Source organism: Montipora foliosa, chromosome 10 (genome assembly GCF_036669935.1).
Source record: "Montipora foliosa isolate CH-2021 chromosome 10, ASM3666993v2, whole genome shotgun sequence".
Lineage (NCBI taxonomy): Eukaryota > Metazoa > Cnidaria > Anthozoa > Scleractinia > Acroporidae > Montipora > Montipora foliosa.
In genome coordinates, this window is record NC_090878.1 from 29311140 (window position 1) to 29329568 (window position 18429).

General features: G+C 38.3%; 1 protein-coding gene across 2 annotated transcripts in view; it reads right to left on the reverse strand.

Annotated features, from left to right (window-relative positions):
- LOC137972397 (receptor-type tyrosine-protein phosphatase T-like) overlaps positions 1-18429 on the reverse strand; it is a 97901-nt gene that overhangs the window by 14701 nt on the left and 64771 nt on the right. For both annotated transcript variants that reach the window (XM_068819102.1, XM_068819103.1), the window contains exons 17-25: positions 16500-16629; positions 13988-14241; positions 13115-13263; positions 12110-12191; positions 11411-11487; positions 10537-10576; positions 2174-2271; positions 1329-1445; positions 66-214 (exon numbers count right to left, since the gene is read on the reverse strand). In XM_068819102.1, the coding sequence (XP_068675203.1) occupies positions 66-214; positions 1329-1445; positions 2174-2271; positions 10537-10576; positions 11411-11487; positions 12110-12191; positions 13115-13263; positions 13988-14241; positions 16500-16629 (1096 nt within the window). The remainder of the gene's footprint in view (positions 1-65; positions 215-1328; positions 1446-2173; positions 2272-10536; positions 10577-11410; positions 11488-12109; positions 12192-13114; positions 13264-13987; positions 14242-16499; positions 16630-18429) is intronic.

The following is an 18429-nucleotide window of genomic DNA, read 5'->3' on the forward strand; positions in this document are numbered from 1 at the left end:
TCCTATGATTATTTTTAAAGTTTCTTCGGCGCCAAGAGTCTATTAAAGCTAAATGTCTCTCATACCTGCAGTGCACAACGACTGGTCCTTCAGTCAGCTGTTGTTGAGCGTAAACCTTCCATCTGAATGACAGCAAAGCTGTGGAATTGTGAGGGACACCTCGATCCGGCCATGTTGTGTAATGAAACTGATAAACCTCACGCTTCTGAGAGCCCTGGAGAGAAAATGAAATGATTTAACTATATATAAGGTATGTTGAACGCAAGAAATTTAACAAATTGAAAGTGGTTCAGCGTTGTTTGTACTTTTGTCGACAGCGATATTCGTCATCACAGTGGCCAAAATGTTGTGGACTCACGAGGTGCAGCCACAATATTCAACGCCAAAGTTTTTATTTCAGAGCGTGACCAAAATCATGGCTCAAAGAAAGAGCAAGCGTAGTCTATAACTTTCTCGCAATATGATTGGTTTATTTTCCAAAATGAGCGTTCCTGGTTGGCTATTACACTGCGAGACAAAATGACGCGAGCATGACGCGTACAGCGTTGTCTAGACTTTCATCGACAACGGCAAATTAACCAATCAGATTGCGAGATTACAAGCAATTGTGGTGAAAAAACCATTAGCATATAAATATGAAAACCGGGGTACAAGCATTACTTAAGTAAAGTGAAACAACAGTTAAAGCGGTGATAGGCATAGTGAACCAATGCATGTTTGTACAGGAGTTGAACCCGACCTTAAAAGCAAATCTTTCTAGTGGCAAATTGTCACTTTATTAATGTCACTGTTATTTTTAAGTCTTACCCAGATCGCTCACAGTGTCTTTTGAAATATAAATAGTTTTTTTCATATAATAACTCTTACTTTTGAAAATGTATGTTGCCACATACGAAATATCAAGTCCGATTTCATAAAATGCATTGCTTCACTATGTTTATCACGGCTTTATGTATTGTTTTTCTTATAAATTCAACTTCGACGGCCGAAGGACAAGATTCTATGATTAAGTAAAGCGATTGCATAAAAACTGTACAAGTGCTAGAAACGATTTCCAGTGACAGCTGCTGTTGCTGAGGTACCACAAGTTAAAAATTATCTTTAGTTGGCCCAGTGATACAATTATAATTTAAGAGTGAAGACTCTCAATTTACCTCTATGGACACAAATTGATGCTCACGATGTGAATAGTAAATGGAGAGTGGGGAGTGCTAATTGATCCCACTCAATGTTAAATAGCTATCATATCTAAACATCAACGAAAGGTGAAGTCTATGAATGGAAAAAGCCACGGGAAACAAAGCGATCTGCAAGTTTCATAATCGTACCTTAACAAGATGAAAAGTTCGAATGACGTAATTGGCAAAGTTTTCAGTTTTATGCAAAGAAACGTTAATGTCGTCATATTTAGAGGCACTGTTTGGCCAGTATTGATCGCACTTTGACTGAAAATAAGAAAAAAGAAAATAAGTTAGAAACTATGATTCAAGACTGAAGTTGGGCATATTTTTGAATTGAAAGGCCCCCCCTTTCTGTTAGTGCTTTTTTACCTGAAAATACATGCAAGTACTGAATATTGGATATGTTCTGATTTCAAGTGTAGGGGTTTTTTGGTCCAATGGGCGTTCCATTTGCATGCGTTGGACCTGAGTTCCAGTCCCTTTCCGGCCACTAAATGGTTCGGTTTAGTTTAGATTGTTAACGTGATGTTCTTATGAACTAGGTAGCTTAGTACACTTCGTTTCTAATAATATTAAAGTTAAAGCAAGAAAATTGAATAGCTTTACAGATAGAAGATCATCAAAGTGAAAAGAGCAGCTACTGTTTCCTAAAGTAAAAAAAAGAAGCCTGATAAACAATAAAGGTTTAAACTGAACTTCAAGCTATTGCCGTGTAATAACGCTGCGAATAGTTCTAGAAATGAGCTATTAAGCAGTGGAAGCTGATCGGTTGCGAGCTAATATGCTACATCCGTACAAGCTGAAAGAATTGTAAAGAGTATTGAAAATTCAAGTAAACATTGCTGACTTTAATTTAAGAAATTCCTATGTGACACTTATCATGGCAATACTTAAAATTGAATCTTAAAAGCGACCATACAAAACAGGCAAATAATTACTAATTAATGATTGTATTGAACAGAAACGAAAACAAAAACCAGACAGCACAACACCTTTCCGTGTTCCACGAGGTTTGTGAGCATAACAATAACCGAACTGTTCTCTTGCCAGATCATTCGCCAAAAGTCTTTCGCTGTCACACTTGTCGGACCTAATGTTAGGAAAAGGATTCATTAAACTGAGATCGCAGTATTCTAAGAACACAACACTGACCATCCTCGAAGACCCAGGGGCAGTCAGTCGAGACGGGACGAGAAAATCATGGGAAAAGTCGATACTGGTGTTACGTTTGCAAGTAAGGCGAGAAGAACCCCTGGAAACATGACTTTAACGGACGAGTTCCAGACCAAATCAAATTCTAATCTTCTGATCGGCCGGAAATTTCCGCAATTGTCATTTTTGCACCCCATCATTGAGCCTCATAAAGTGAAGTCAGATCGTGATCCCTTATATCAAGCGGTAAATACCACAGTACTTGTACGGTTGCCATTTTATTTCTATTGCTCTCCTTGTCTCGCTCGTACAACAGACATACCCTGCGGCGAAAATTTGGGTGGCAAAGCGACCGGCAAAATCTAAAAATCAACAAATTCAACCTAAACATTTTGTTAAGTGAGGAAAATTATCTGTACATATGTATAATCAAAATGCTTGGTCAAACCTCCTACAAAGAGCCGACTGGGAATGAATCAGGAAGAAGACCAATTGCAAGGGAAGGTACTAATCGTCTTTTGGCAGCTTTTAGTGTTCCGCCTCTCAAATTACCTTGGCGAATTAAGTTTGGTACAAGTAGTGCAATCTTTATTTTGACGCATTTGTCCTAAATGTAAAGATATGTGCATTGCCTCGCTGTTAAGTAAATTTTTGCAGTTATGAGCCTAAAAGTGTTTTTGTGAAATGTTGCCATCGATGTGGCAATAAGTTCGATGAAACAAATGTTACGAGAAAAAGAAACATCACTGGCAATTTCGTAAAACAATTTGAAACAGTGTGTAGCCAAACAATAGCCGAAGATGGAAGACTTCAAGCTATTTGTGATTCTTGCAAGTATCGAGTACAACGCGCATAGAAAAATCGCAGAGAAAGTGCGTTGCTAGTAGCCCTGAATATTCATCCCTGACATCTTTTTAAAGCGACAAAGAAACAGCTGCTTTCATACAACGGAAATACCCAGGTTAAAGACTTCTACCAAAGACTTGTACCTAGGCCCGCAAGCTCAACTCAGGTTAATTCGCGTAAACATAAAGAAAAACCTTAAATAACAATGACCACAACCAGGTTTTCTAAGCCCGCGAGACTGAGCACCCCCAGCAAACCATTGTTTTAGCGAAAACCGCTGGTCAACAACCTGGTTCTGGTCATTGCTGTCTAAGGTCTTCCAAACATAAACGAGGCTTCATTTTTTGCGCTCTTTTTGTCGCTGGACGCGGCTAAACGGCCATACTACATCAACTATAGTTCTTACACAGTCAAAGCTTTTCGTGTTCAGGTAAAAACGGTTTGGAAAATCATTTCCTTCTGCATTTTTCGCTGGTTTCAATGCAGTTTGACATATCATGATAGCTGTGGTCCACACTGGCGGCCACGCGGTTATTCAAGTCAAGCGTCGGAGGGATATAAACTTAAAGCTAAGTCTTTATTTTTAATTTGCCTAGACCGCCTTTTTCCTCAAGGGATGGGGGGCCTAAGCCTATACCAGAGCTACTTTCAGCTAGATTTTGCTACCCTATACTAGAGTAAACTCCCCAAATAACTCCTATCCTAGAGTAGCTGTTTTCCAGAAACTGAGGTCACTAGCACAGTCTAAAGCAAAGCCAATACAAAACCTTATACTACAATCACTTCTTTCTTAAAAAGAGGATTTATTTATACTTGTCCAGCAATACCAAGCACGTACGTACGCATTATCAAGACAATAAATTGTTTAATTTTAACCAGTATTAATACCACTTATTTCCGTCTGAATTCCGATTTTTGACAGTTAATGATATCCAGTAGCGTTTCATGATAGTCATCTATAAACGCTGTTGAGCCTGAGCCGTGAAAATTTAAACTTGCCAATTGGTTTTTTTTTTTCACATTTTTGAGTAGCAATTCCTGGTTTCCTTAGTCTAGATAAAATCTTCAACCCACTGGTCAGTTTCGTGAAAAATGATATCCTATTCTAGATCCAAACGCACGGATTTTTATACCCTATGCTAGAGTAAACTGCTTGAAAACCATATCATTCACAGCGGCACATACCTATAAAGCCGATATATGGCAGTACCCCCCTTCCCCCCCCCCCGGGCTTTTTTCTCTGTCTTGCAATTTTTGGCATATCTTTAGAAGCTCTGATAATGGTACATGATGCATGGAGGACTTATGTCTAGAACAGAAACGAAAGGAGAGCGAAAGCGAACGACAACGACAAAACAGAATACCAGTAATAGCTCATACTTAGTGCAAGAAGTTACCCCACAAATTCTTTCCTTGGGCACTAAACCGCTTGTTATTTTCAAAAAATGGTTTAATCGGTTTTCCCTTTGTTCAGGAATGAAAATAGAGTTTTCATTGTCAACTGGAAGTAAATAACAATCATGTGTACTCTTTTGGACGTAAAGAAAAGGTTGATTTGTTTGTTTGCTTTGCTCTAAAATGCGATCGAACAACTTGAGTGCTTTTTAATCCGTTTGCGCAAATGGTTTTCGGTGTGCCTCGACAGAGACAAGAAAATTTTGCCCTGATGTTATAAACACGTAATCGCAATGAGTTCTCGTAGAATTAGGGGGAAATTTCACAAACTTGTGTTTTCAGAAGTTTGTTTAAAGCACCTAAACGTTATTTAAGTGTTGGAGCAGATCTTGTTTGAAGTTCGTCCTTCCTTGGTTTCATTTTGCCGATTCTTGTTCCAAGCCAACTTAGCGTGTTTCAATGAAATACATCAAAATGTGAATGATCTCGTTTTCAGAGATAAAGTGGAATAAAGTAAATCAGTGAAACTCTTCTTTGACCTTGAACTGACAGAGATTTTTTTATGGCGTCTAATTTTAGTGTGATTCCTATTCGCTGGCTATTGACAGTTGACTCTGAAATGGCTTTTTTCCTTTTCCATTTTCTCCCTGAGGGTGTGCTTGTTTTCTTTTAAAACTCATGCGGTGCAAGAAAACTTCATTGCCAAATTGATGAATTCCAAAGTAAATTTCACTCAAAAAACCGATATCGTACTCATCGCTTCGTGATTCACGCGATATCGGTTTTAAGCGTAAAGCTTACCGTGGAATTTACTAGTTTGGAAATGATTTTTTCTAAAGAAAAATGCAAAGAAGATGATTTAATTATTCAAGCAGCAACGGGAAACATCAAAACGCGGACAATTCGAAACCTTTATTTTCACTAACCCTACAGGCAGTACGAATAAATGACAAGGGAGCTCCGCTTTTAGGCTTGGCTAAATCTATATATTAATGATAATAAGTCACTAGTACAAAACAGTTCAATCACAACTAAGCATAACTCATCACAACAGCAAACTACATGTGCAACTTGGAGGAATAGCTTGAAGAAAAATGAAAGAGGATTAAAGCATTTAATTCCAAAAGAAACTTAGCAGCATACCTCCAAATTTACCATTTTTGCATCAAGACATCAAAAAACTTGCAAATAATACGGAAGCTGTTCTACTGAGACACTGATAATGGCTCCTGAAAGTTTTCAGGGGGGAAACACATTGCATTTAACAAGTGATCTAAAGTTGTATCGTCATTTTTTTTTAATTCCTTAGTTATTATACACTCCAAATACAAAACAATACTGAGAGATTTAACATCTGTACATGTCAGTGACCTTAAAAGTCTTGAAATTTTACTTTAAATAAGCCTCTTTCTCAATCAATACATAACGCAATCAGTTGTGTAGCCTAAAAGATGCAGCAATTGCTTATTAACCCTTTCACTCCCAAGAGTGACACTTACAGATTTTACTCTGTCTAACGCCAGACGATTTTACTCGTCAATGGGGAACCCCACAGGAGTGAAAGGGTTAATCGCACTAGCAAAGGCATGCCAAAGATTGGTAAGAAAAAGTACTCGGTGTTGAAGTTAACATCTTCTCGAGATGTAAGAGACTTCAGATGGTCAAAACTGTCAAATGAGTGGAACATTAAGAAGCTCCAACCCTCTTGAAAAGAACTGTGATAACCAATGACGCTAAAATCAAAGCATCCTTACAGCCCCAAATCAACTGGTACAGCTGCGGCAAATTTGTTGATGGGACGAAATAGTAAAATGTCAGCTGTGCAACACTCGGTTGGTCCTTAGCTCTTTCTTGGTCAAACAAGGAAGGTCCTTTTTTTCTTTTCCTGCTAGCTCGTTTTGTTTTGTTTTTTTGGGTGGAATTTTAGGGGTTTAAATATGTTGTATCTTAACTTGTATCTTAACTTGTATAAAAAGTAGCAAATACAGCTGTAATGTAAGATACAAACTTCAGAATACTGTTTTTGCAATAACAAAACGTTAAGTAGATAGAATAATTATCTGTAGAGATTGTCCACGGGTAGTTCCTTTGTGGAACTGTTTTCAAAGTTGGTGTCTGCTTTGCATCATACCTGCAAAGGATCTGATTTTTTGTACAAGAGCTGCCAGCTGTTTGAAAGAAAAAAGTGAATTGAAATTGACCCCATTGTATGTGGATTAAAAGCCATTTTAGTTATATTAACGGGAGTAAAGTTTTACGGTTTTTAATTTTGCTGGTGTTTTTTTTGGTGGAACTTATTATTGTGGATCATGTTCATCCGCAAATACCGAAACAATTAAACCCCGCGAAATGAAAGTGCTACACCGTAACTCCCGGCTTTTGCGATACCACTGATCTGGTGCAAACGTAAATCATGAAAAGACTTGACCTGTCATCAGATTAGACTGAAAAGAAGAGAAATTATGAAGCGGAAACAACATGTTCAGTTCTTCCCTAGTGTGTAGCATAAACGTTTGCGTAGTGCAACTCTACACATGCTTGACATGTAGGAAAAGGTCCCGTCACTCCGTCAGAGTAATTTACAGTTAGGTTTTTTGCGGACTATTTCACTTAAAGGGGCTATTGTCACGTTATTGTAGGGTGTTTCCGGAAAATCTTAAGTTAATTACGAGTTTAAAACTCGAACTCGAAGTCGAGAAAAACATTCTGAGAAAAAAAAACAACCTTTATCGAGGCGATAATGTCCATTTATGCTTCTCTTGCAGTATTTCTTTTATGTTGCTCAACAGTTTTAAGTGGTGAATGCAATGTTTCATTCTAATTTTTGGGCATATGTTGGGAAAAAATGGAGAGGAAAGCAACTTATTAAATGTTCAGTGGTTCTAGAGCTGGAGCATTAATTGGGGACACTGTAAACTGAAATTAACAATTAATGCAAATCAAGGCAAATGTTCAGGAGTTGGGAAAACTGGAGTACCCGGCCGGAGAAAAACCTCTCGGTGCAGAGTAGAGAACCAACAAACTCAACCCAAATATGACGCCGAGTCTGGGAATAGAACTCGAGCCACATTGGTGGGAGGCGCCATCCCTGCACCCCAAATCATGGAATTATATCATTTTCAGTGACATAGTCCCTTTAAAGAAGAAACGAGCGAGTTTCACTCAAGAGCGTGTTTTGTTATCTTTGAACTGAATTTATTACCAAAGCTAGAAAAAGTAAAAGACCTGAAAACGGGACACGATATTACAAAATAATTCAACGCGTGAAAGTGAGAGCCAAAGGGCCATTGCTGGCATGATGTCTGGGTAACCCTTAAATGATCTACATCCCCCCCACCCCCACTTAAAAAAAACAAAAAAAAAACAATTAACTAGAACGCTACAGCGCTACAGTTCAATACCACCTAACTCAGTTCCTTCTGTTTTTGCGTAACAAGTACAACATGCAACCCAGGTTACGCTCACGGAGCGTCTAGTTTCTCAATCCCAATGCAACCCCATTATGTGAGTTTTTTGTCGTTATTGTAAGCTTCACAAATCTTTCTGTTCGTTGTTATCCTATTGACACGCATTCCGAGCTTTTGAAGATAACACATTCTAGCTTTATTTTAATACACTCAGCATTTTACTTTAAATTAACAATACATCATTGTCAATTTCAATTGGCTTTTTCTGTCAAACATCTGGCAGCTCTTGTGCAAAAACTCCGATCCTTTGCATGTATGATGCAAAGCAGACACTAACTTTGAAAACAGTTCCACAAAGGAACTAACCGTGGGCAATCTGTAAAGATAATTACTCTATCCATTTAACATTTTATTACAATAACAGTACTCTGAAGTTTGTATCTTACATTAGAGCTGAATTTGCTATTTAATTACTGGTATGAGTAAACGCTAAGATACAACATATTTAAACCCTTAAAATTCCACCCAAAAAACCAAAACAAAACAAGCTAGCAAGAAAAGAAAAAAAAGGACCTTTCTGGTTTGACCAAGAAAGAGCTAAGGACCAAACAAGTGTTGTACAGCTGACATTCTTCTATTTCGTCCCATCAACAAATTTGCCCCAGCTGTACCAGCTGATTCGGGGCTGTAAGGATGCTTTGATTTTAGCGTCACCGGTTATCACAGTTCTTTTCAAGAGAGTTGGAGCTTCTTTATGTTCCACTCATTTGACAGTTTTGACCATTTGAAGTCTCTTAAATCTTGAGGAGATATTAACTTCAATACAGAGTACTTCTTTTTGACCAATCTTTGGCATGCCTTTGTTAGTGCGATTAATAAGCGATTGCTGCATCTTATAGGCTACACAACTGATTGTGTTATGTATTGATTGAGAAAGAGGCTTAATTAAAATACAATTTCAAGACTTTTAAGGTCACAGACAGATGTTAACTGTCTTAGTATTGTATTGCATTCGGAGTGTATAATAACTAAGGAATTAAAAAAAATGATGATACAACTTTAGATCACTAGTTAAATGCAATGTCGTTTCCCCCTGAAAACTTCCAGGAGCCATTATCAGTGTCTCAGTAGAACAGCTTCCGTATTATTTGCAAGTTTATTAATGTCTTGATGCAAAAATGGTAAATTTGGATGTATGCTGCCAAGTTTCTTATGGAACTGAATGCTTTTATCCCCTTTCATTTTTCCTAAAATCCACCTGCGGGTTTAGTTACAAGTGTTTAACTTGGTTCTGGGTATTTTCGTTGTATAACAGCAGCTGTTTCTTTGTCGCTTTGACAAGATGTCAGGGATGAAAGTTCAGAGCTGCTAGTATCGCTCTTTCTCTGCGATTTTTCTATGCGCATTGTACTTGATACTTGCAAGTATCACAAATAGCTTGACATCTTCCATCTTCGGCTATTGTTTGGCTACACACTGTTTCAAATTGTTTTACGAAATTACCAGTGATGTTTCTTTTTCTCTTAACATTTGTTTCATCGAACTTAAAACCACACTGACGGCAACAATTCACAAAAACACTCCTAAAGGCTTATAACTGAAAAACTTTGCGACCCAAATTTTCGTTGCAGGGTACGAGCCAGACAAGGAGAGCGATAGAAATAAAATGGCGACTGTAGATGTGGTGTTTACCGCTTGATATGAGAGATCTGACTTCACTGTATGAGGCTCTCTGATTGGGCGGAAAAAAGACAATTGCGGAAATTTAAAGTTAAAGGTACGTTCCCAGGGGTTCTTCTCATCTCACAGGAAAACTTAACGCCAGTCCCGACTTTGCTCATGATTTTCTCATCCCGTCTCGACTGGCTGCCCCTGAGTCTCCGAGGATGAACATTGACTTAAAGTGCTCCTGTGATTTTAGAAAAAAAAAACCACTGCCTTTTTTACATTAGATTTATTTTGTATTGTGTTTGGTTAAACTTGAAGTTTGATTTTTATCCAAAGGCCGTTTTCTTTGATTTTAAGGTCTGCCATTACTCGCGTTCAAAACTGACCGATTTGACCTCAGAGGGCTGGATCCAGGAAAAAGTGACGTCAAAGGCTCACTAGTTTAAAAATTCAGTGTGTGAATACAGCTTATTATATATGCACAACGCGAGTTTAAAAGTCTGAAAACTCCCGTGCTGCAAATTAATTCTGCGGAGTACACACGCATTGTATTTTTAAACTTGTGATTTTTTTTTAACGTCGTTTATTTTCTCCTCGATGCAGCTCTCTCAAGATCTTAAAGTTAGTAATGGCGCACCATTCTATAGGGAAATTCCAGCTAAAAAAATCAGGTTTCTCTTTGAAATGAAGGCTTAATATTAAATCTTTAGTGGCATAGTGTTTAGTTAACATAGCTTTGAAATTCAAAGAAAAACAATAATTGATTTTTGGTCACAGGAACACTTTAAACTGACTGTACTGTCGCAAAGCTACTCTACCGGGTAAATTATGTCCTTCTTCCACTGGGGGAGAATCGTCTAGCTTAGGGAATAGGAAATTAGCCTTACCCTGTGTTGCAATGTAAGCCATTGTCTCCTCGTCATAACTCTATGAGAAAAACAATCTCGCATAAAACAAACTGTCAGTGGTACAATGTAAATTTTGATACTTCATTAAGGACGGTGCCATTCTTGTCACCAGAGCCTCGGATCGACCCAAGGATCTGGGAAACTCTCTGTAGGAAAACATGCGCTGTTGGGTTCTTATAGCCAAAAAATTGGCTATTTGAACCTAAGGCGCCTGCTCACTCCTCGTGCTAACATAAATGCACCAATTAGAGACGCTTTTGATTGTTCTTCACGAAAACCAATGAGAAGACTCTGTTTCAGGGTTCCCCAGAGCTCTTCTCTCAATCAGTCAAGAGAAGAGCTCTGGGGTCGAGATTGCTAATGTTATTGCCCATACGTCCTGCGCATCTCGAGATACTCAGGTTTGCTATGGGTGGGATATTTTTGCGCGGTTTAAAACTATGCGGAGAAAGCAGATCTTAGCAAGTGCTCTTGGTATCAAAAAAGAAAATTGGGAGTAACCTCGCAGTTTTCAGAGATCATTAAGCTTCAATTTGAAAAAATAAAAAATAAAAAACACCACACATTGCTTTGTATTTGCTTTTACAAATATTCTTGATTAATTATCTTCGAAAAATGAGTGGTTAAGCTCAATTTTCTTTCTGGATTTCAAAAACACTTTTTAAGATCTGCGTTTCCCGCATATTCAGTAAACCGCGCAAAAATAACTTTGAATTAGTAGGCACCGTCCTTAAAGAACTGAACGGTTTTTCTTGTGTGTGTAAGAGAAACCAAGGGCTATTTAAGATGAACATGACGATTACAGCTCTTGAAAATTTCCTATTGAACGTAACATACAAAAATAAGAACATACCGGTATGTAGGTTGCATTGATGTAGTCAGACTCTGGTCGTCCTTCCACTTCGTCCAGTACAACACGCGAATGGTCATCTGTACAAAATGATGTTCAAATTCATTTGACTCTCGTGAGAACAGAAGTGCACTTGAGTACTTGAAATTGTTTAAACCATACGCAGGTTTCTTTACAAATGTTACGATCAAGGAGAAAAGAAAACACGATTTCATTGCTGGAAAGTAAAAGGAGTGGGGGTTTGTGTACTCGTGTATTCTTGTCTCAGATGATACTGAAGGTTGACTTGAGTTTCAATGTGAACTTGCTTGTTCTCGAATATTAAAACCGAAATGAGGACAGAAAAAAAAGAACCCGATTAATTCGGGGTGAAGAAGGATGCCTCAAAAAAAAAACGATTAAATGAAGGAAATGAATAAAGAAAACTGATAACGAGTAAACGAATGAACGGAAGGACATAACAACAAAAGAAGGACGTACGATCTAACGAACAAATTAATGAATGACTAAATGATTGAGTAAATGAATGAATGAATGGATGGATGGATGGCTGGATGGATGGATGGATGGATGGATGGATGGATGGATAAGTAGATGAATGGAGGAAGGGACGGAGTGCTGACCGATACGTGAATGAATGATCAAGGGATGGACGAATGATTCACTGATTCAGCAACCCAAATGTTCTTCAAGTGTACTTACATGTAACTATGTTTCCATAACGATTCTTTGCTTTGTTTTCCTGTGCCACCTTCCAGGGAGACAGCATCCCTCCAATTAACTTCTGTGTTAATCAAACATAATTGGTAGGATTATAAATACAAGTGTGAAATGGAATCCTATTGAAAATATGCTCTTCCAAACCACGACGAATTAACGAAGTAACTGCACAAGATGAGATGGCTTTGCACGATCACTTATCCACCGTGCGCCTAAGGGTATTCAGTGAAATGAAATGCTTACTTGGTTGGTCGCATCAAAACGCTGCCCTAGTCCCTTAAATCAGTTTCCACGAAGACTCTCAATGAGTCGTTCGAATGCTTGCTCGTTCAACTATGACAAACTTGTAATAGCTGGCGCATTTAACTACAATCCTGGAAATGAGAGTGGAGACTTCCCATTTTTTTCCCAACATTTGGACCAAAACTAAAATGGAAACCATGGACACCCCCCTTTCCCCGACCTACCCAACATAATGTTGTCTAGGATGTTGTTCTGTTGTCGGGTGGTGTAATTATGAGGTTTAGTAATCCAATATTTCTATTTGTATTTATTTATTTATTTTATTTTACTTTATTTTTTACAGGGGCGAGGAAATTAAAAATGCGTGGACAGTTGCACCTAGGGTTGTAGGTTAAGGTGACTCCTGCTAGAAATGACACATCTGCAATATTTCCAATACAGGTGAATAGAATAATACGTTTTTGCACAAGTTTGCTACGTCTACATTGCAGCTATGACCCACGGCCAGCGTCCAACGAGCCATCGAAAGGAGATACGTTTGATTCCTTTTTTTTCAAAACCAATCCCACTATTCGCCCTTTTATTTACGTCTTCATTTATTTGTCTAGCTTATCGATCGTTTCGTTTACTGTCATATTTTGTTTTTCGCTTGTCGGCTTCATTGCCGGCGATTACCTTGGTTCTTTAGTAAAATTGCTTTGAAAGTCAACAAGTGGGGAAAAAAGTGGGAAAAAAATCACTTGCCTTGAATTCTTCGTTTAACACCACTGCACCATTCTTTGACTTATTCTTAACAAACTCTGAAAACTGAGCCACGGGAATCGCTTTGGGTTTACTATCTTCAGCTTCATCGTATAGAGGGTCCATTTCTGGAGAAGTGTCTTCCACACGACCTACGTCAAGTCGTACCGCATAAAATTACAAGCATACACGTAATACAGAAATTTAACCGACACGGAATATATAAAATGTTAGATAATATTTTAGACTGTTATCTTCATGCTATGGATTTCAAAACCCAAGTTCAGGAGTTTTTGGATCCAAGTTCAATGCATTCCACATCCCAACTGAATTGACTACACATAATCAGTACTTGCAAAATTCTGGTTTTCGTAAGAAAACTAATGTAGCCAAAATCCGCATTAAAAAAAAGAGGAAATCATAGTCAAATTCTAGCCTCTTCAATTGTAGTGTTGTGCTTGCCTGGCTGACAACTAAAACAAGGCAAAATACACAACGTCCGGCGTCAATTTACGGTCAGAATTATGATATGGAACTTTTGCAATATAGAAAAAATCTCAAAGATTATGGTCCATTGTTAAAGGTAGAAATGTTCTCTTTTGAGTATGGGATGTCTAGCAGTTAAAGCCTTGTTTCAGGACGTCTTGCACGTGCACAAAAGAAGAGCGCCAATGAAATAATTCTTTTATGAATTTATGAACGTTTGGATCATTTTGCAAATGTTGCTTCGTGTCACAAAATGTTCATCACAGCAACTGTTCACGCGATCATGCGGTATGTGAGTTGATAGACGAGATTTAGTAAGCCCATCAGATCAATGGAAACAACTGGAACGTTTAAAATTCAATAACGTAAAATTATATTTGAGAAACATACTTTGCCTTTGTCCTTTGCGCTTTCTTGAGATATTCTGATACACCTGGTCGTCTGATTCCCCAGGAGCACAAACATTCGCATTCTGATAAATCTCTTTGGGTGGTTTATCATTGCTATATTTTTCAGAAGTTCTTTTAAAATTCGCAGGATTTTCATATGCAAAGGTATCTGTCGTTGCTGTTGAATTAGAGGGACTACTTCCAATGTCATCTAGAACCCGGTCGCTTCCTTTGGATGACGTCTTTTGTTTCCTCCTTAAAAACGAAAAAAAAAAGAGAAAATATCTTAAAATGAAATATATGTTATTCACCGGCCTTGGTCGGTCCGTATTGGGAAAAACTGTGCCCGAGGTCTCGAGAGGTCTCGAGACCTCGGGCACAGCTTTTCCCAATACGGACCGACCAAGGCCGATGAATAACACTTTTATTTATTTCTAAATTCTATTTTTAGAAGGTAGGAGACACTATTAAGAAAAACGGTCATGTTTTTATTTTACACATTGTCTCATCAACGTGTCAACAAATGTACAATAAAATGAATTGGTCAGGAATATTTTTACACTGTGTGAAGTTTCGCTTTCAAAAGTCAACAAACTTGGCAAAATGTAGAAGAAGCCATGTCAATGTTTTAAGCTAGAAAGTGACATCTGTAGTAGTAGTAGTAGTTGGTTACCATGACCGTGGTCAGGAGATAGGAAAATACTGCTCGCTCCCGGAACCAATCGGATTGCAGGATTTTCAGGATACCGCCCGCTCACGATCAAAGAAATAAGTAACATGAAAAAAGGAAAAAATGTCAGGCAGCCAATACAGAGGACGCTTTTCTGGTTCAAACACAGGCTAAGAGTAGTATCTAATTTCGGTGATAGAGTAAAGGCCTGTTTAAACGGTTTCAAAATTTGACCAACATTCGTTCAACAAAAGTTGAAAGGATGTTGGACAAATGTTGGACGCAAAAACAAAGTTGTGCGGAGGCCGTTCAAACGATTCCAACATTGCGCCAACAAAAGAACCAACACTTTCGTGAAATTTGGTTGTGAGGAACTAAGAAGTAGAAACCAGACTCTCTCGTCCAGATAAACTACGCCATATTGACTTTTGCGGCCTGATGTGAGCATGCGTGTGTTCTACAACTGTTGAACAGTGTTCAAACGGCTTCAACACCATTCAACATTTTCGAGAACAAAAGAAAAGTTGAATCGATGTTGAATGAAAGTTTAAACCAATTTAAACTTGATTCAACACGCTTTCAACACACTTTCAACAAGCTTTGGACTACCTGTTCAAACGCACCCAACATTTGGTTCAACAAAATGCGTTGAATGCATGTTGAAGCAAATGTTGAAACCGTTTATACAGGCCTTAAGGAGAGGAAGAAATATATGTGTTCTTAACTCACTCCACTAGCTGATACGTTTCCATACAGTTCTTCTAAGTAAAATAAATGAATATTATGTACACTTAAACCACCAGTTTTATTCACACAGGTAGAATAGACCATTTTTCTCTTAGCTTGATTAAATAGTACCCTTACAAGAGCTAAACTACTTAAAAAGTAGCTTCATTTTCCCTTTATACGAAATTTGCGAACTTTCGATTGAAGTACGACTATGAGAATGACCAATTGAATTTTTTTGCTCACATGGTAGACGAGACGAGGGGATATGGTTGCACCTAAAAGTTCACTTTGTTTTGTTGGATGATAAAAAAATGTGTATGTTCAAAATGAATTAATATTACAAGCACAACCCTTTACGTCCGACCGGTACGATGGCAACAACCTGGAGACCAAGCGGGAGCATGAAAGCGTCGTTTGCGCGCTTTTAAAAACGTTAAATACAATCATTGTATAATGAAATGCGCCTATCAATTGTCACGGCTTTAAATCTGCTTTTATAAGACGATCTTGGAAATGTCCACACTGAAGCATTTTCTACAAACGCCTCGGCATGTACATACAGAAATTTTCATCGAGAGGCGGGATAGCATCGTAATCTTTCCCCTGCTTGGAAACCTTAATGGCTACACCTCGTTGTTTAACCTCTCTGTTTGATTGGATATAATCGTATTGAGAGAGGAAACAACCACGATTGCTATTGCTAACTTTTTCTACACTGTCCACTTCAAAAGGGACAAGCTAAAAGACAGGACACTTCCCAAAACGGCCGGTTGGTACAATTCTGCTTCTTCGCAGCAATGAAATACATGGTGGCTTCCTGTTCTCTTTTCAACTCTAAATTTACCTAAATTAAGTGCAACCAAGCCTTTCCGCTGCTTCTTTGAAATAACAACCATTATGCCATTATCTTCTCTCCCCTCCCTTACGATTAACAATCACCATACCATACTACCTGAGCCCTCCGTTTCAACAACCACGTGATCAAAAGAAACTGAGGACTCTCGAGACGTGAATGGATAACGTCGTTTTACTTCGGGGTATGCGCAATGGCTTTGGACGTGCGTAGGACGTAATACTCGAACTGCAGTTTTAAAGGGCACCATGTAAAACTTACCTCCGATACAACACGACTCCAGCGACAGCAATTACCGCAAAGAGTATTATCAGCACCACTGGCACAGCTATTGCAGCAACAGGGATCTTGTCTTGCTGGGATTCATTTCTGGGATTCTGTGATTCTGTTCCTAAAAGGAAAGTAACTACAATTTGTAGAGAGCTATTATTTATAGGAAATGGATACTCGCCTGTTTTACACATAAACACACTTCTTGATGACCTCATTTCATTCTGGTATCAAATTTTGTAATGATATCAATTTATTTTAATTAAGTGGTACCATGATCAAAAAATAAAATCTTTTTTCCTTTTGATTTCAAAACTATGTTAACAAAACACTAAGTGACCCAAGTTTAAGCCTTAATTTCAGATTGACACTTGTTTATTTTAACTGGAATTCTCCTATTTAATGGTCCACTATTACTAACTTTAAAATCCTTGAGAGAGCTGGATAGAGGGGAAAATGACGTTAAAGACTCACTAGTTTGAGAATGCAACGCGTTTGTAAATTGATATCAAGCACGCGATTTTCGGGCTTTCAGATTTTTAAACTCGTGTACATACAGAATAAACTGCGTTTACATGCTGAAATTTTAGGCTAATGAGTAAATGACGTCACTTTTCTCTAGATCCAGGGAATCTGAGGTCCAGTCGGTCAGTTTTGAACGTGAGTAATGGCGGACCGTGAATCCAAAGCTTACACTCAAAGTAAACAGCCTTTGGATCAGAAAATCAAAGCTCAAATTTTGTCAGACAGTTGTTAAGCAAACACACTTTCAAAATCTGAAGAAAAAAAGAAAATGACTTTAATTTTATCATGGCACCACTTTAAGTACAGCTAACTGTTCTTTTCTCCACGTAATCGCCACTTTTCGCTAAAAATGTTTTGACGGACCATGTATGGCAAGTGTGGTCATTGAAAAAGACAAATAAATAATAATCCTAATATTCTTAACTTGTTAATAGCATGCGGAATTAGACAACGTGTAACAATTATTACTTCCAGTCTTAATTGCTCATTGTCTGTTTTGCAAAATATATTGAACTCTGCAAGGTTGTAATTGTCAATTTTCAGATAAATCTTCTGTATCAAATGCCAAAATGCCAAGTTGTCTAAACTAACAATGGTTTTTACAAGATAGCCTTAGATGGGAAAATCTTCCTAAGACACTTTCCTTGGATTCAGACGAAAGGCCACAAAAAGTGTGGGTCATCAACAGAGGAACTTAAGTTTACAAATTTTGCCGTATTAGCATAAGCGCATCGACAAGTCAAGATAAGAGCCCGACCACACTTGAGCTCTGCTTTTTCAATGGCTTCTAGCGTTGTTACGGCGGAAGTGGGCGCCACTCCTATCCCATTGCATGCTTAAGCTGCCCCCAGTCACTGAGTACTGGTCCTGATTTTACCGACCTCAAATGGAAGGATAGCTTCGGAGGAATTTGGACAAGCACGACTGAGATGCGAAGCCGGAGCGCTGGGATGTAGACCGCGAGCGATATCCCTCAATTTTCCAAGAAGTGAGGAGAGAAAATTGAAATGCTACGTCCCTTAAGTTTTTGAAAACAATAAAATGGTTTCTTGACGTTGCGGTGTTTGATTTGTAGCAAGTGTTTTGAGATGGGTCTTAGGCTTATAGTCCTCAGTCCAGAAGACTTTTAAGTCATCTGTAACTAAGTAGTCCGGCATTCGAGCCAACGACCTCACGAACGGTGGCCCTATGCCAACCAAATAAGTCAACTGATTGGCGGCTTTGTGAAGGTCACAACCTTGAAAGATTGCTTAGTTTGGCACTTTTTGAAGTCAACTTTTTAAGTCAATTTGTGGGTATCAAGACAGCTTTTGACAATTTTTATAGTATTGAAGTGAGGCAATACCTAAAGAATGATGTCACATCCATTTCTCTCTTTCTCTTTCTCAAAAATGGT